The 19,840-nt window shown below is 42.4% G+C and overlaps 1 protein-coding gene across 1 annotated transcript in view; it reads right to left on the bottom strand.

The window, feature by feature from the left end:
• LOC124622099 (cytochrome P450 4C1-like) overlaps positions 1 to 19,840 on the bottom strand; it is a 132,332-nt gene that overhangs the window by 22,022 nt on the left and 90,470 nt on the right. Inside the window, exon 9 of the mRNA XM_047147701.1 lies at positions 18,917 to 18,985. Within this exon, the coding sequence (XP_047003657.1) occupies positions 18,917 to 18,985 (69 nt within the window). The remainder of the gene's footprint in view (positions 1 to 18,916; positions 18,986 to 19,840) is intronic.

The raw sequence follows: 19,840 nt of genomic DNA, 5'->3' as shown, positions 1-19,840 counted from the left end.
AGATTCATTGGGAGAGTGCTTAGAAAATGTAGTCCATCAACAAAGGAGGTGGCTTACAAAACACTCGTTCGACCTATACTTGAGTATTGCTCATCAGTGTGGGATCCGTACCAGATCGGTTTGACGGAGGAGATAGAGAAGATCCAAAGAAGAGCGGCGTGTTTCGTCACAGGGTTATTTGGTAACCGTGATAGCGTTACGGAGATGTTTAATAAACTCAAGTGGCAGACTCTGCAAGAGAGGCGCTCTGCATCGCGGTGTAGCTTGCTCGCCAGGTTTCGAGAGGGTGCGTTTCTGGATGAGGTATCGAATATATTGCTTCCCCCTACTTATACCTCCCGAGGAGATCACGAACGTAAAATTAGAGAGATTAGAGCGCGCACGGAGGCTTTCAGACAGTCGTTCTTCCCGCGAACCATACGCGACTGGAACGGGAAAGGGAGGTAATGACAGGGGCACGTAAAGTGCCCTCCGCCACACACCGTTGGGTGGCTTGCGGAGTATAAATGTAGATGTAGATGTAGAACCTAAGGACATCGCACACATCCATGCCCGAGGTAGGATTCGAACCTGCGACCGTAGCAGTCGCGCGGCTCCGGACGACGTGGAATAAGTAAAAAAATTTTAAGCATTTTTTAATTTGTTGTGTGTGGTTGCTGGAACGTTAATCAAAATGTGTCTTCCTGAATAATGATTACGTTTTTGGAGCGAAGTACGGAACTTAAAATCTTGCTGTTTCTGAGAGTCGCAGCACTTCCAAGAATCAGAGTTCTTAGGAGTAAAATTTGATTGCCTCCACAGGATAACAATATGTTTACCATGGCAATGTTATTGGCAATCTGGTTCACTCTTAGCCTGCGATTTGAGCCATGAAGGGTACTACTATTGACAGTTTTGTATCCCAATAAATTCTGATCTGAATTATTCAGTTCATTTCAGACTGCTCAAAATTGCGCTTAAAAAGTCAGTAACTGTCATCAGTGTTCAGATACACTGTAGTAAATTTAGTGCAGAATTGTTAAAAATTTCCTAGCCAGAATACTTATCGCTGAACTTAAAGTCAAGTTTGAGTAGTCTGCACACGCAAGTACATACAACAGTTCGTGTAGTATGGCTTCTGTTCATATTTTGACAGCAACCACGTGTTACTTTATCAGACGTGGGAGAAAGATTCGTGTTGTCGTACCCATAGTCGGGAGCGTGTAGACGCAATACAGATTTGCCTAATTGCTGTAGTCGTCACTTAGTGAGTTGCCTTCCGAATCGGACGGACTCATGGCTGTAAAGCACGGAAGACGGAAGCAGTAGCGGATAAGGAATTAGCTAAAGTAGGAGACATAAGAGGCCAGAATTTGTAGCTGAAATTTGATATTGCTAAAGTTAACGAGTGTGATCTGTTTAGCGGCTAGTATACAACAGAAGCACGGTTCAAATTCATCGTTGAAGTATATGCGCTTTACTTTGGAAAGTTCTTTGATTAATTCTAGGACAGATGGATTGGCCTTCATTACCTTGACGCACGCGGTAGTGCATCTGATAGTTTCGTGAGAGTTTTACGTCACCATCATTTATGACAGGACTAATGAGCTCGTAAATCGAACACTACTGACCGTACCGGGTGATAATCTTTCAAAGCCTGATAAAGAGTTTAAACCGTGAATCAGGCGACAGACAGTGGCTTGAGAGAGCGCATCTGGCAGCTATACGAATGGTTCAACGATGCGGAATGGCGGTGAACTGAAAGCAGCAGATAGTGCAGCTCACTGGGGAAAGCAGATGAAGACAGCAAACAACGCCGTAGAAACTGAGTGACTCTTGGCGTAGTGAGAAGCGCAGATATACATACAAAAATGGGCTTGGGTGTAAGCCACAGCAGCAAATGAATCTAGCAAATTGTGCAGTGGAAGTTACTGTGGTATTGCCATTCTAATATTGTTGTGACAGGTGTACACAATGGTTGACTAACTTGAAGCAGTATTTAATCGTTACAAGCAGTGAGTCGAAATAATGTGTGATGGAAGAGGGCAGTTAATGTAGAAGAAGGGGGTAATCCCGTTCCACATTCCAGTAGTGCTCTTTTTTAACGCAGCATCCCAACAGATGATAAAGACAAAAGAAGACAGATGAGACGCAGGACATTAAATTAAGCAGAACATTTAACGTTGAACTGATGAAATTAATATTTAGTAACAGAGAGTGTTATGGAGAAGAAACGAGAGACCTGGGGTAATAAGGCAACGTTAGATCAGGAGAGGAGTGAGATATTATGCACGACGTAGACTGAGAGTCATTATAAACCTGACGATAATTCTAGTCAACATATACTGGTGAATTAGGATAAATGTAACTCCTACGGTGATTGCATAGGGGCTGCCTCCGAGATAGGTGGAGATTCCATAAGCGGCGTCCATAAGCAAGGGAGGAAAAATGCAGAAGGCAACCACAGTTTATGTTCACAGAAACCACGGCAACTCATCGATGAAAATTAACAGTAGTCTTGCTGGAAGCGCTAATCTACGAAGGGAAGTGGCAGGTCCTTCAGAAGTCTATGAGGAAACTACTAGCTCATTATGAGCTTTTATGTTCTGCGAGAACATCAATATTTCGAAATTTCGGCGCAGTTACGCTGTGAAACGAAAGAGGAACAAAAAACTGATGGTTTTCGAATCCGGGGAAATTTTTTCCATGAAATAAGCTACTTTACATCTCTGTTAGTCAGCCAGTGTGCAGGCGTGGAGGCATCTGGGACATGTTGATCATTTTTAGAGATAACTTAGGATAACAATTTGCAATTGTAAAGTTTACACGAAGATTAATATGTCCGTATGCCTCACTGCGCCGTTTCTGGACGACAAACATTCACCTGCTACATCAGGGTAATCATGTTTAAGATCTGCAACCTAATGCCATCTGGAAATGTGACTTTATGATGACTGCGACAGTGCGGGGTTATTTAGCTGCACTTGTTTTGCTGCAGTAATTGTAGCCGCCTGCAGAGGTACAGGAAGAAAACACTATAGCTATCACGGGGGCCCCTGCCACATTTCGTGATGCTGTTCACAGTCGGTGAAATTCCCCAGATTCTGCCGACTATGTAATTGGCAATAGAGCGAATAAGTGCAAAATTGCTTAACTTCCTAGTGCCTCCTACACTTTGCCTTTTTTTGTTTTCCTTTTCGGATCTCATTGAAAAGTACAAGACGAGGAGCAAGTTGTGAAACACGATTTACATATGATATCTGTACTACAAGAGACTTAATCAAGAAGTAGAAAAGAAAGAAGAAGCGGAAGAAATAGAGAAGAAATCGAAAAATATAAAAGTTTCAGTTAAGAAAGGTGCTGAAAAAGCCTTAGGAGAAAAAAGAAAAGTAAGAAGAAAGAAAGGGTTCAAATTTGGTCCCCAGGATTAGATTAGGGTTTCAGGAAGAAACAAGACGCTTATCTTAAGTATCTGAATGAAACAGCAGAGGAGAATCATAAAATTTACAAACAAGAGAGACAAAGGCAGCAAATCGAGCAGTGCAACGAGCTCGCCAAGAATTTTGGGATAGGTTTACAACTGTAATAGAAGACGATGGCAAATGATGGGTTATAAAACAATGAAAACTCTAAATCAATCAGAAAAAGCAGATGCTCACATAAATAACACCCAGGAAAAAAAACTGATACAACATTACAGCAACTTGTGGTGAAGAAAACTGCTCCATAGGAAAACAAAAACATAGAGGACGAACTCGAAATACAATGTGTAAATGATTTATGTATGGATGAATTAAGAGAAACCCTCAACTCTGGGGAAAAAAACTGCTGGTATGGATGGCATAAACGCTGAAATGCTTAAGTATGGAGGCGCCCTACTACATTTATTTAGTTTGTGCTGGAGAAACGGAGCTGTTCTGAAAGTATGGTCACAAGCAAAGGTGACATCACTATTGAAAGAAGGAGACCGCAATACCTGCGACAAGTATAGGTGAACCAGCTTACGTGACACTGCATGGAAAGTTTCTGCAAGAATAGTGAATAAGAGGTTAGAGGTTCTAGCTGAGAGGTCATTAGGCGAAGAACGAATGAGATTTCGGAGGGGCAGATCGACGACAGATGTAGTAAGTATTTACAATAAAATAAACAACCGAAAAAGAGGGAAAGCAGAAAAGGAAAACCCATTTAGCGCTCAATGAGTTTTTAAAGGCATTTCATAATGTTGATAGAAACTGTGAAGAACTATGAGGAAAAGGTGAGACTCAAAACACCTAGTAAACATTTTTAAAAGTCTGTACAAACACACGACTGTAATATTAGATTTAAATGGCTCTCTAGCACGGCCTATAACCACAAAAAAGGAGTAAGACAAGGGTGCAGCATTTTACCCACACTTTCGACATTTATTTTGATGAAGCAATTCGCAAATGAAAGGAGATTTTTAACGGGGGAATTATGATTAACAGCCACTCCTGCTTTAACTGCTTTTATATGCAGACGACACCATAATGCTGGTGGGTGACGAAGGTGAGCTACAAAGGGCAACACATTTACTAGGTAAGGTTTGCAAAGCGGACCATTTGACGATTTCAGAAAAGAAGACAAAATCGGTGGCTTTCAACTGGAAACATCCTGTACGGACAAACATTGAGGTCAACAATAGAACAAATCAATCATTTTAATTATTTAGGTGGTAACATCACATATAAATATGACGAAGATGTAGCGAAGAAATTAGCAAAATTTCGGAACGTATGTGGAACAATAAACAGATGTGTCAAAAATAAAACAAGGAGAGAAGCAAGATCGAAATATTATGAATCAGTGCCAGTTCCAATGCTTGTTTACGGAAGTGAATCGTGGGTTATAAATATCTAGAAAGCCGCATACAGGCAACACACATGAGTTATCCAGGAGCAGTGAAGAGATACACAAGCGCCGACAGATTCAGAAATTCAGAAATTGTGGAAGAGCTGAATGTATTTAACATTCTTAATAAAGTAGAAGAAAATAGAAGAAACTGTAATGAACAGCTCGAAAGAATGAGTGAAGAAAGATTACCTTTGCAGATTAGAAGATCTAAGCTAGTTCGAAGTCAGGGACGACCGAGGAAGCTGTGGGTATGGTAACTGGCAAACCATTTTTGTTTTCGTTTTTTTTCTGTATTGAATTTCGATCCCCCCCACTCCCGTCTCGGGGAGGGGGCCTGGCAGCAGCATAACACGCCGCTCTGCAGCCTACAGAAAAGTTAAGTAACAGAATCAGGAGACATCACAAAACTGTGACTGTTAAAAACTGAAACGTGGCGAAAAACTAGCGAACAAAATATAAAAACAAAGGGTCGGTGATGCTGATTAAAACACATAGTAAATAAACAGTCGCAATTAAAAAGACATGGCAACAGTTTGGCGTCTGTTCGCAACAGTTAAAAAAACACACCTAGTGACAGTATGGTGGCTGTTCACAACACTGAGAAAGGGGATGCACAACACTGAACACTCACAGAAACACTACACTACAGAGTACGAAGGCAAATGGGGGGGGGGGAGGAGCAGGGAGGACCCAGACAGAGGAGGGGAAAAAAGGGGGAGCCGACGAAGGGAGAGGATACAGAGAAATGGGGGAGGGGGGCAGTTAAGGGGAAAGACAAAGGACTAGAGGGAGAGAAAGGAGTCAAAGAGAAGGTAGGTGGGGAAAAAACAGGATGGAAGGGGGTGAGAGGGAGCACGGGAAAAGGACAGAGGGAGGGAGAGGTAGGGGAGGATCGGAGTTGATAGGAGGGATAAATGGAGGGATATAGGGCATCATCTGGGAGGGGGAGTTGACGGAAGCCACCTTGGGAAAGGTGATGAAGGGTGTAGAGGTGGAGGGTAGAGGGGCACAACAGTGAAGGCACAACAGTGAGTGGGGGTTGGAGAGGAGAAGAGCAACCAGGGGATTGGGGGGGGGAAGTTAGTGGGAGGTGTAGAGGACTCAGATATGTTTGAGGAAAAGGAGCAGATGGGGGAAAGGAATCAGGTCATAGGGGATCCACGTGAGGGACAGGAGGTGCATATGGAAGGCGAGGCAGAGTGCATGGCACTCGAGGATCTGGAGGGACTTATAGAATCTGGGGGGTGGGGGTGGGGGTGGGGGTGGGCGGATATTCAGGTGGAGCTGGCATAACGGAGGATTGGACTGATTAAGGATCTGTAGGTGTGGAGGATGGTAGAGGGGTTCAATCCCCATGTCCAGCCAGAGAGGCGTTTAAGGAGGTGGAGGCAGTTGTGGGCTTTGGATTGGACAGAGTGGAGATGGTGAAGGTAATTGGTGAGTCTAAGGTAGGTGAGGGTGGAGGAGAGATGGACAGGACGGGCGCAGATGGTAAGGGAAAAATCAAGGAGCCGGAAGGAGCAAGTCGTGCGACTTACGATGATTGCCTGGGTCTTGGTAGGATTGATTTTGAGGAGCCACTGGTTATACCATGTGGCAAAAAAGTCAAACTGATTCGGGAGAAGGCGTTGGGGCTGTTGAAGGGTAGAGCAAGGGCGAGGAAGACGGTGTCATCGGTATATTGCAGGAGGTGGACCGGAAGGGCGGTGGGCTTGTTGTGGGGCAAAACATACAAAAAAAGGTCTTAGTACTTCAAGTGAAGAAGAAGAAGAAGAAGAAGAAGAAGAGATTATGATGTTTATGATTAGTTCCTCCTTCAAGTGAAGAAGAAGAAGAAGACATTATGATGACGATGATTAGTTCCTCCTTCGTATGTATTGGACTGCTTTGCAATATATTTTATTGAATCTGAAACGATTTAGGATCTAAACTGGAATGGCATTTAAAGTGGAGAGAACTGCAATTTCTTCTTCGAATTCGATTAGTTACTGTCATAATCACTAGAGGTCTGCATCTGTCGTTAACGCTCGCATGAATTGCTCGGAGCATGTAGTTCCACGTAAGTCCGTCAGATGTCAATACAGCGCTTTGGACTGAGGGGGCAACCGCACTCGACTTTCATGACGCTCGTGCGAGCTGCGCATCATTGAATTGTTCGGCCGTCTGCTATAGTTACCCGAGCGCCGCTGAGTAGCCCTCTGTAGATCAAGGCGCATGAACACGAAAAGAAGGAGAGTGTGAAAGTGAAACCTCCTGTCTTACATATCCGCCACTACACATCTGGAGGGACGCGCTTGCAGATTACGACAAAGTGCAATTTATGAAGCATTAGCAGTTTCAGTGTAAGCTACAGTAATTAAAATGGCGCGTAGAAATGTGTGTCACAGACGTTCGTCCCTATACATTAACATTAAGTTTAGCATTTTGCCTTTTATAAGAGGAGCTTGTAAATGTCGTTCAGAACTGAGAGATGTAGACGTTTCCAAGATTTTGCCTCCTCCTATCATAGCATTACGAAACACTGAAAGACAAGCCGATGAAATACGAGCGAGTATGATGTCCAGCATTATTCAGGCCATAGGCGTGAATGCATGTGGATGTACAGCGGATATATGGACAGACGGCTATCGTGAAATATGTTACCTAAATAGTAGTGTGGACTTTGCTTATCGAGATTAGGCTCTACGAAATATGGCATCGGTGACAAAGCACTTTTGTGAGAAGAAAAAAAGAAAGGATGGGGAATTTGTTAAGGACTACATCGACGAAACTTTATTCAATATTTTAGTAGTAAATCCCCACCATTTTAATGAGATTTCATTTGCCACTGACGAATGAGCTAATGTATACAAGGCACTGCAATCCTTCCAGCATTATGTACGCATTCCACATGATTTAACGTAGTCCTGAAACACATGTTAGATGATAATTATTTAATAAATGGGCTTGGAGAAGCGTATTAGACGATTGATGCTGCTAAAGATCGTGACCGTTTTATGAAGAAAACTGGTGACCTGAAATCGAAATAGACAAGCTTGAGCAAGAAAAGTAGAATGAGTGTAACAAATTGTTCAGAACGCTACACTGTCTACTAAGGCAGTACGACAAAGTCACGAAACTGCTTCCGGAGAGAGGTGTCTCTGAAAAACTTACTGATTTCAATGACACTGCAAAAGAACTCATGACATTTTTAGAGCCATTCGGAGATTCAATAGGAATGCTGGAAGGAGAGAGCTTTCCTACAGTTCAGTTGGTTTTATCATGGGTGCACAAACTGAAAAGTCATTGTAATGTTGTTGCTGTGGTCTTCAGTCCTGAGACTGGTTTGATGCAGCTCTCCATGATACTCTATCCTGTGCAAGCTTCTCCATCTCCCAGTACGTACTGAAGCCTACATCCTTCTGAATCTGCTTAGTGTATGCATCTCTTGGTCTCCCTCTACAATTTTGACCCTCCACGCTGCCCTCCAATACTAAATTTGTGATCCCTTCATGCCTCAGAACATGTCCTACCAACCGATCCCTTCTTCTAATCAAGTTATGCCACAAACTCCTCTTCTCCCCAATCCTATTCAATACCTCCTCATTAGTTATGTGATCTACTCATATAATCTTCAGCATTCTTCTGTAGCACCACATTTCGAAAGTCTCTATTCTCTTCTTGTCCAAACTATGTATCGTCCATGTTTCACTTCCATACATGGCTACACTTCATACAAATACTTTCAGAACCGACTTCCTGACACTTAAATCTATACTCGATGTTAACAAATTTCTCTTCTTCAGAAACACTTTCCTTGCCATTGCCAGTCTACATTTTATATCCTCTCTACTTTGACCATCATGAGTTATTTTGATCCCCAAATAGCAAAACTCCTTTACTACTTTAAGTGCCTCATTTCCTAATCTAATTCCCTCAGCATCACCCGACTTAATTCGACTACATTCCATTATCCTCGTTTTGCTTCTGTTGATGTTCATCTTATATTCTCCTTTCAAGACACTGTCCATTCCGTTCAACTGCTCTTCCTGGTCATTTGCTGTCTCTGACAGAGGTACAATGTCATCGGCGAACCTCAAAGTTTTTATTTCTTCTCCATGGATTTTAATTCCCACTCCGAATTTTTCTTTTGTTTCCTTTACTGCTTGCTCAATATACAGATTGAATAACATCGGGGAGAGGCTACAAACCTGCCTCACTCCCTTCCCAACCACTGCTTCCCTTTCATGTCCCTCGACTCTTGTAATTGCCATTTGGTTTCTGTACAAATTGTAAATAGCCTTTCGCTCCCTGTATTTTACCCCTGCCACCTTTAAAATTTGAAAGAAAGTATTCCAGTCAACATTGTCAAAAGCTTTCTCTAGGTCTGTAAATGCTAGAAACGTAGATTTGCCTTTTCTTAATCTACCTTCTAAGATAAGTCGTAGGGTCAGTGTTGCCTCACGTGTTCCCATATTTCTACGGAATCCAAACTGATCTTCCCCGAGGTCGGCTTCTACCAGTTTTTCGATTCGTCTGTAAAGAATTCACGTTAGTATTTTGCAGCCGTGACTTATTAAACTGATACTTTGGTAATGTTCACATCTTTCAACGCCTGCTTTCTTTGTGATTGTGATTATTATATTCTTCGTGAAGTCTGAGGGTATTTCGCCTGTCTCATACATCTTGCTCACCAGATGGTAGAGTTTTGTCAGGACTGGCTCTCCCACGGCCGTCAGTAGTTCCAATGGAATGTTGTCTACTCCCGGGGCCTTGGTTCGACTCAGGTCTTTGAGTGCTCTGTCAAACTCTTCACGCAGTATCGTATCTCCCATTTCATCTTCATCTACATCCTCTTCCATTTCCATTATATTGTCCTCAAGTACATCGCCCTTGTATAGACCTTCTATATACTCCTTCCACCTTTCTGCTTTCCCTTCTTTGCATAGAACTGGGTTTCCATATGAGCTCTTGATATTCATACAAGTGGCTCTATTTTCTCCAAAGGTCTCTTTAATTTTCCTGTAGGCAGTATCTATCTTACCCCTAGTGAGATAAGCCTCTACATCCTTACATTTGTCATCTAGCCATCCCTGCTTAGCAGTTTTGCACTTCCTGTCGATCTCATTTTTGAGACGTTTGTATTCCTTTGTGCCTGCTTCATTTACTGCATTTTTATATTTCATCCTTTCATCAATTGAATTCATTATTTTTTCTGTCACCCAAGGATTTCTACTAGCCCTCGTCTTTTTACATACTTGATCCTCTGCTGCCTTCACTACTTCATCCCTCAAAGCTACCCATTGTTCTTCTAATGTATTTCTTTCCCCCATTCTTGTGAATTGTTCCCTTATGCTCTCTCTGTAACTCTGTACAACCTCTGGTTTAGTCAGTTTACCCAGGTCCCATCTCCTCAATTTACCACCTTTTTGCAGTTTCTTCAGTTTTAATCTACAGTTCATAACCAATAGATTGTGGTCAGTGTCAACACCTGCCCCTATAAATGTCTCACAATTTAAAACCTGGTTCCTAAATCTCTGTCTTACCATTATGTAATCTATCTGAAACCTGTCAGTATCTTCATGGTTCTTCCATGTATACAACCTTCTTTCATGATTCTTGAACCAAGTGATTAAGTTATGCTCTGTGCAAAATTCTACCAGGCGGCCTACTCTTTCATTTCTTCCCCCCAATCCATATTCACCTACGACGTTTCCTTCTCTTCCTTTTCCTTCAATCGAATTCCAGTCACCAATGACTATTAAATTTTCATCTCCCTTCAGAATATGAATAATTTCTTTTATCTCATCATACATTTCTTCAATTTCTTCGTCATCTGCAGAGCTAGTTGACTTATAGACTTGTACTACTGTCGTAGGCGTGGGCTTTCTGTCTATCTTGGCCAAAATAATGCGTTCACTATGTTGTTTGTAGTAGCTTACCCGAACTCCTATTTTTTTATTCATTATAAAACCTACTCCTGCATTACCCCTATTTGATTTTGTATTTATAATCCTGTATTAACCTGACCAAAAGTCTTGTTCCTTCTGCCACCGAACTTCACTAATTCCCACTATATCTAACTTTAAGCTATCCATTTCCCTTTTTAAATTTTCTAAGCTACCTGCCCGATTAAGGCATCTGACATTCCACGCTCCGATCCGTAGAACGCCAGTTTTCTTTCTCCTGATAATGACGTCCTCTTGAGTAGTCCCCGCCCGGAGATCGGAATGGGGGACTATTTTACCTCCGGAATATTTTACCCAAGAGGACGCCATCATCATTTATCCATACAGTAAAGCTGCATTCCCTCGGGAAAAATTACGGCCGTAGTTTCCCCTTGCTTTCAGCCGTTCGCAGTACCAGCACAGCAAGGCCGTTTTGGTGTTACAAGGCCAGATCAGTCAATAATCCAGACTGTTGCCCCTGCAACTACTGAAAAGGCTGCTGCCCCTGAGGCACGCAAACCTCCCCACCAACGGCAGGGTCTATGGTTCACGGGCGGGGGCGGGGGTCATTGTAATATAGGATCAGAATATACAAAGGTGAATATACGCTGTGTGTCCGGTAAATGGAAATTGCGGTTAATTGCAAAACGTTGTTTACAGTGTTACCGGTATTTTGTCAGTACACTACAACGATCGTATTGTCATCTATAAACTGTAAGTTATCATCGCCGTCTCCATCTCACAACGAGAGAGTCAAAAATCCGGCTTAGCACAGAATAGTAATAATTCCAGTTATTGGAAATTATATTTGCTTGTGACAGAGATGAGGCGTTAGATTGGGTGGGTGAAATGTGTGATGAAGTATCGGTTTTTGATAAGTTAGAACAAAAAAGAAAAAGAAAAGGAAAAAATTCTGAACACTTTGGAGCGTTATCTGTGACTGACGAAGCGAACTTGATCCGAAACGAGTCGATGTACTGTAATTAGACCAACAGGGAATAATTTGGAGACAATTTTGTCCTTGATAGACTTCTCATTTTTTAGCTGGTTGAGTTCACATAAGTGCATTTGCATCAATAAAGACATGATGTTCTAATAAGCATTATGAGACCGACAAAAGTTGGTAGACACACAGTTTTCCTCAGAAATTCCAAATTTTTGTTTCCACAATTTCGTTACCTCTTATGGGTCGTAATAACTTGCCAGTCAGGAGTATACGTCTACAGCGCAAACAAACTGATCTGAGTATAGTTCCATCAGCAGGTGGGAGTACGTCAGGAGCGACACCATACTGCAGACTAGAGATGGCAAAAAATTACGTAACTGACAGAAATAACCGGTTATTGAAAAGCAGCAGTTACTGTGATAACCGCTCATATGATACTAATAGTATCTGTTCATAGAAATGTGTACTATTTCGTGCGCTCGCACTACTTTAAGCACAAACAATTAAAATACAATTAATGTTAGCGTGGTGCTTGATCGGAACGATAGTAAAGGCATTGCACAAGTACCGTCCTTCCCTTGAGTCACCGCTGTGTGTGTCAGTTCAGTTTGGGCGGGTAGTACAGAGAGTTACAATAAGGAATTCGAGCGACTATGGAAATAGCTGTCAGAGATCGGTATTTTTCTGTGGCAGTTGCATTTGTTCATAGTTTTTGTTTTCTGGCAGCTAACGGGCTACCACTACAGGTAACCTGGGAGTTGGTAACTGTGTTCCTGACTCCAGTTAAAGGTCGTAGATATTTCCAGAGAGGATAGTTACTGGAATGAACAAAATATTTTCGTACTGCCACTTTGCACTACTCGCCGTTATAACTATACTGACATCTAATCTGATGGATTCCACCTACTTCGTTATTCAACTGTGACCCCGTCTGGAGTATTTGGTAGTGAAAAATAACTAAGATTTATAACGGTTATAAAATAACAGCTATAACAAATAACTGTGATCTTGATAACGGTTACTCCGGAATAACCGTTTGGCCACCTCTACCGCAGACACTGCAGACACAGAGTGCTGCTATTAAAACGGTGGCAACAGCAGCGCGGCGAGCGTGCCAGGCCATCAGGCCTCTGCCCTCCCACATCGAGCGTTCGCATTCGGGGAAGCCGTGACCGAGAGCGGCGCGCTCGAGCGAGTACGAGCGAGCGAAACCCTCAATTTGCAGACTTCTACTTACCAAAGCACTGAAACCTTGGCGACACGACTTAAAATGAATTGTCAGCCTGGACTTGGACTGAAGCTTCCTTCAAAAATGGTTCAAATGGCTCTGAGCACTATGGGACTTAACATCTGAGGTCATCAGTCCCCTAGAACTTTGAATTACTTAAACCTAACTAACCTAAGGACATCACACACATCCATGCCCGAGGCAGGATTCGAACCTGCGACCGTAGCGGGCGCGCGGTTCCAGACTGAAGCGCCTTGAACCGCTCGGCCACAACGGCCGGCTGAAGCTTCGTCCTTCAAATCAACGTGAACGGGACGCAAGCAACTGCCCCGAAGGCCAACCACAAGTACGTCTGCAGTTGTGATTGCTGCCCCTTTTACAAACACTGTTAGGTCGTATGGTCTACTTCTTCAACTACGATTTCTTTTTGACATCTCTCTACTTTTTAAATGAGAAACCACTGAAGTCTGTGTGATAGCAAGAGAGTCACAACGAGGATTTTTTTGCGAAAGCCAAACCGCTTGGTATGGGATGATATGGCAATCCTTTGTGGGCACTGTTTTTTGAAGAAGGGCGCAGCCCTCCGCTTTACTAACTGGGGAACGCCATTTTGCAAGGGGCCTAAAATATTAACATTAATAAAAATTAATTTACTTGTAATGCCTAAAACTCAAGCTCAGAAACAGAAAAAGCGGGGTTATTTCATGACAACGTAAATATTTTGTTTGAAGCTATCGTTGAAACATGAACAAATATGAGGCAGCTCGTAGCACATGACTGTTATATTGTTGTATAACTAATTTCAGAGGCTAAGTGGATATACAGGGTGATTCAAAAAGAATACCACAACTTTAGGAATTTAAAACTCTGCAACGACAAAAGGCAGAGCTAAGCACTATCTGTCGGCGAATTAAGGGAGCTATAAAGTTTCATTTAGTTGTACATTTGTTCGCTTGAGGCGCTGTTGACTAGGCGTCAGCGTCAGTTGATGCTAAGATGGCGACCGCTCAACAGAAAGCTTTTTGTGTTATTGAGTACGGCAGAAGTGAATCGACGACAGTTGTTCAGCGTGCATTTCGAACGAAGTATGGTGTTAAACCTCCTGATAGGTGGTGTATTAAACGTTGGTATAAACAGTTTACAGAGAATGGGTGTTTGTGCAAAGGGAAAAGTTCTGGACAGCCGAGAACGAGTGATGAAAATGTAGCACGAAGCCCTGATCTTACCCCCTGCGATTTTTTCTTATGGGGGTATGTTAAGGATATGGTGTTTCGGCCACCTCTCCCAGCCACCATTGATGATTTGAAACGAGAAATAACAGCAGCTATCCAAACTGTTCCGCCTGATATGCTACAGAGAGTGTGGAACGAGTTGGAGTATCGGGTTGATATTGCTCGAGTGTCTGGAGGGGGCCATATTGAACATCTCTGAACTTGTTTTTGAGTGAAAAAAAACCTTTTTAAATACTCTTTGTAAAGCTGTATAACAGAAGGTTATATTATGTTTCTTTCATTAAATACACATTTTTAAAGTTGTGGTATTCTTTTTGAATCACCCTGTACTTTAAAGTGAGACAAGAATCTTAAAACTGGTAACATAGCGTATGAAAATATCGATGAGGCAGTTAGTTGAAATTTTGGTACTTTCACTATTTAAGAACCATGACATCCAATCAAGAATTTTAATGTTCTTTTGACCCTTCGCAATCACGTTCACGAAGAAGACAGCCGGCGCGGTGGCCAAGCGGTTCTAGGCGCTTCAGTCAGGAACTGCGCAACTGCTATGGTCGCTGGTTCGAATCCTGCCTCTGGCATGGATGTGTGTGATGTCCTTAGGTTAGTTAGGTTTAAGTAGTTCTAAGTTCTAGGGGACTGATGACCTCAGATGTTAAGTCCCATAGTGCTCAGAGCCATTTGAACCATTTTTGAAGAAGACATTTCGTCGCATTTTTCTATCTCTGAACATGTGTGTAACTTGCTAGTAGAGAGGTTAGTTCGTTACTCTAAATCTCACCCTGTAACAACGAATCGTCGGATTTCAAAAAGAGATTCAAAATGTTTTTCGTATCCCTGATGCCTCTGCGTAACTGTAGTTTTGTTTTAAACGCAGCCTTGACTGTTCAACCTCGTATGAACGCCGATATTGAAAGATATGTTGGATGCAGCCGCCGTGGTATCTAACGTCACTAATGCACATCAACAGATGTCCTCAACTTGAAGACATCTCCAGACCGAGCGAGGTGGCGCAGTGGCTAGCACACTGGACTCGCATTCTGGAGGACGACGGTTCAATCCCGCGTCCGGCCGTCCTGATTTACGTTTTCCTTGATGTCCCTAAATCACTACAGGCAAATGCCGAAATGGTTCCTTTGAATGGGCATGGCCGACTTCCTTCCCCGTCCTTCGCTAATCCGATGAGACCGATGACCTCGCTGTCTGGTCTCCTCCCTCAAAACAACCCAACCCCAACCCAACATTTCCAGAGGGAGTTTCAACATGCAAGATTAAGAGGTGTGGTACTATACAGTTTCTGATAACAAAACTGCCAGCCAATGTGCCGAAGGTCTACCCAGTATCACATCTTAGCGTTACCCTCTCACTAGATGGCTGTGTTAACCTCTGCAGTTTCAAAGGAGAAGACACGTTGCAGTTATGTGTTTTACGAGATGCCTTCACTTACTTTCTTTAATCATACACAGTTGCCGAAACACAACTCTAGACTGCACAGTCTTTAACCATAATTGTCCATTCGCTACTGACACACAGTTTACACTGTAGATTGAGAAAGAATGAATAATAAGAATGGAAGAACAAGAGAGTAGTGGCTGGGCTGAATAGTGTGTAGGGTATGGGTGTCGTCTGTACCCTCTGCTGTTCAACCTGTGTATAACCTGTATAACGGAATGGTAACGCCCGCATCTCGTGGTCGTGCGGTAGCGTTCTCGCTTCCCACGCCCGGGTTCCCGGGTTCGATTCCCGGCGGGGTCAGGGATTTTCTCTGCCTCGTGATGGCTGGGTGTTGTGTGATGTCCTTAGGTTAGTTAGGTTTAAGTAGTTCTAAGTTCTATGGGACTGATGACCATAGACGTTAAGTCCCATAGTGCTCAGAGCCATTTGAACCATTTTTTAGAAGTCGGTCGTTTGGTGCGGACCAGCTGAAATTTAGCCGCCATGCGGTGGAATTAACTATATTGGTTGACTACAATTCAAGTGCAGCAGCGGAATTTTCTGCCTTGTGGCCGTTAGTGTACCGGTTACCAGCCCTGGCCACTAACGTAATTTCCGGCAGTGTGCTTTCCTCACCTGTTGTCGCTGTCAAACACGGTGTGTAGTTTTGACAGCTTAATACATTCATATTTGATTGTGGATAATTACGTCCGTAACATTTTGTGTGTGAGTTTTCATGTACCGATTTGTGGCAAGCAAGTCGTTTTGTCGGTCGGTCCGTGGCTGTCCCTTGGTTGGGTTCCGACGGATCAAGTGTAGTTGGGCTCACCACTTGTCTCACATAAGTGAACGAGGGCAGACCGATCCCCTGGAGGCTTCTGAGTCTTTACTGGTTTTCTCACCGGTGTTTAATTGTCGGTTTGTAATCTGTCGCCGCGCTGCAGTCATGGACTGTGCGGCTGGTCCCGGCGGCGTTCGAGTCCTCCCTTGAGCATGGGTGTGTGTGTTTGTCCATAGGATAATTTAGGTTAAGTAGTGTGTAAGCTTAGGTACTGATGACGCCGGCCGGAGTGGCCGTGCGGTTCTAGGCGCTACCGTCTGGAACCGCGTGACCGCTACGGTCGCAGGTTCGAATCCTGCCTCGGGCATGGAAATGAGTGATGTCCTTAGGTTAGTTAGGGTTAATTAGTTCTAAGTTCTAGGGGACTGATGACCTCCGAAGTTAAGAGCCATTTGAACCATTTGACTGATGACCTTAGCAGTTAAGTCCCATAAGATTTCACGCACATTTGAACATTTTTGTAATCTGTCATAGCCAATGATAAAAAAAATTCTTGGTTTTACTGTGTTTTATGCAAGTAAGTTTGAATTCCGGCAAATGGATATTTGCTGAAAGGTTATTGCCGTTGCGTTGTATTTTCTTTTAGTCTGGTCTTAGCTACTTAAAACTTAAGGCTTGTGGTTATATATTTTTTTTAATTTTGTAAAATTAATTGTGGGCCTTTAGCCTTGGAACCTTATTCTTACAATTACCTTTCCAGCTTAAACATTGCGGCCTTCTGACTTTGAAAGGTTATGGTAATATGTTTTAAAATCTTGAAAATTTGACTGTGGGCTTTCAGCCGTTTGTATTGCATCTTGTTTTTTGTCTATCCACCCTTGCCTTGAGGCTTCCAGCCTAGCTGTGACACCTTATATATTTTAATTATTTTATTTGCTATTTTAACTGCATTTTTATCTTGTTGACTTTTAAGATTTTTTGTTTGGAGGCCTTCGGCCGTGAAAGGATTGCATTTTGAAATTCGTGGTTGTAAAGTTTCTGCTATGTGCCGCTTTAGTTGTAAATGTGTTATTATATTACAATAAATTACAATTTTAAGGTGGAACTGCCCCCAACATTATTTGTCCCTTTCCACAATTCTAAGCACCAAAATTGGAGACTACGTACTAGACGATGTGAAGAAAGTAAACCAGCACATCACGGACGAAGGACCATGAACGCAATATACAGACCAGTACAGACAAAGAGAACATGCCTTGCCGAAACAGGTCTACAAGTATCAAATATCGCCGAGGATCTACAGCTGATGTGCAAAATTGTTTCTAAGCGTAGCACTGTGAGAAACACGGATGAGAAGATAATCGAATCCGTAGAAATATGATGACGTAGAAGAATGTTAATAATTAAGTTGATTGGTAGATAAAATATAGTGTCTCTGCAGAATCGGCGACGAAAGGAATACGTACAGAATATTAACGAGAAGACGGCAAAATATGATTGTGTAATATATCTGTCACTTTCTGGCGACATCGTGTTAGAAATTAATGCGGTAATATGTAATAATCGTATTAAAATGAACATATCTGAGTAGAAATTTAACGAACATTAGAGTATTTGTGAATTAGTTCACTTGTTGACCGCCATTGTCATCGATCAGTAGAAAAATCAGACCACAGGCAGCACTGCGAAACTGACAGAAAGGATTCATATAATTGTAAGATGGCGCACTTGAAATAAACGATTCAAAGATCATCGAACAAATTACAGTCAGATAATATTTAGTGTAGTCTAACATTATTAAACATATTTTGAAGTTTATGTCTATAGGTAACCTTATCAGCCTCTGTCTTGGTATTAAAGTTTTATAATGCTCAATTTTACAAAGTATTAAGGAAAAAATATTTAATGAAAGGAAAGATAAGGAAGAAACTTCAATATGATCAGAGGAAGTCAGAGGGAAACATTGTACGAGAACTTGAGATCGGATTACATATTACAAATAACCAGACCATTAAGTAGTTTCTTTTATGGGACCAAACTGCTGTGATCGTCGGTCCCTAGGCTTACGCAGTACTTAATCTAACTTAAACTAACTTACGCTAAGGATGGCACACATACGCCCATGCCCCCATGCCAGAGAGAGGACTTGAACCTCCGGCGGGTCAAGGTGTAACTAATACTCTCAGGTACAGAGGTTTACGTGTGATAGGAAACCGCGGCGGGAGGCATCAAACCAGGGGACTGATAAAGAGAGAGAGAGAGAGAGAGAGAGAGAGAGAAAGGAGGGGGGGGGGGGGGATGTGAGGCAGACAGAACGAAGTGTGATTCAAAGTCAGAATCCATGAACAAAACGCTCCACCAAATTCTCATTCAAATAGCGATCAAGGAAATCTTTTGTGTTATCTAGAATCTACAAGGCGATTTTCATTTTTCTGACATTGTAACTGCTGTTTGGACTTACGACGGAGTAATTTTGTGTTTAAGGCTAGAATAACAGGATATCTTGGGGTTACTCACTTGTATCTCTGGGTGGTGTCCGAGTAAGACTAAAGCCCAAGATATGGCGGCCGAGGTCGTATCGTGGCCCTTAAACAAAATCGGTGTTTTAATAAAAAGCAAAACATCTTGAAGTTTAAAAACAGAAAACAACAGTCAGAGTTCATAAAAATAGATAACGTGATCGTAGTTACATTCATAAACAAAAAATAACAGAAAATATGGTTAAAACAAAAAATAAAAAAATTAACCAAATACAGTGTAAAGTAACCAGCGATAAATTCAGTCAAGGCCGGCTCAAATAAGATGGGAATTGCAGATATGAGGAGGTTATAATGTACTTGGTGCATAGTACTATGGTCTTCTCTTGTTGTGGGCAGATGTGGTCGACCAGAACACTGAAGAGTGTGCCTACCCTATGTTCCCATGAAGTTCAACATCCGGCCACTGATACAGCCAAATGCCCCATAAATCTGGAAATCTGGATACTGTGCGATTCCACCAGCCTCCCAAACGGAAGCCCACGAATTATGTCAAGTACTGGTAAAGTTGTTTCACAAGAGTATGTAGCACAGTGATCACACAGCATCTGGCGCTGTTTACACACCGCATCTGCCCCACAAGGCCCAGTAACAACACTGATCACAAACAACACTAATACACTCGGGTGGTCATTCTACCTGTCACGGAGAACTGGAACTCTGAAACATTTGCATACCCTCTGATGGTGTGTGTGTGTGTGTGTGTGTGTGTGTGTGTGTGTGTGTGTGTGTGTGTGTGTGTGTACAAATTTTTATTGACATTGACATCCGACAACGTATCCAGGGTCCATCACTTTTTTTAGTGAGGTAGCATCTATGTTTCAACAAAAAGTCATAAGAAAATTCATAATAATAATCTATTGGAGCTTTCAAGACTTCTTCAGGCAAGGTGCTGCTTCGAGGA

This window comes from Schistocerca americana, chromosome 7 (genome assembly GCF_021461395.2).
Source record: "Schistocerca americana isolate TAMUIC-IGC-003095 chromosome 7, iqSchAmer2.1, whole genome shotgun sequence".
NCBI lineage: Eukaryota > Metazoa > Arthropoda > Insecta > Orthoptera > Acrididae > Schistocerca > Schistocerca americana.
This window is presented reverse-complemented; position numbering and strand designations above follow the sequence as displayed.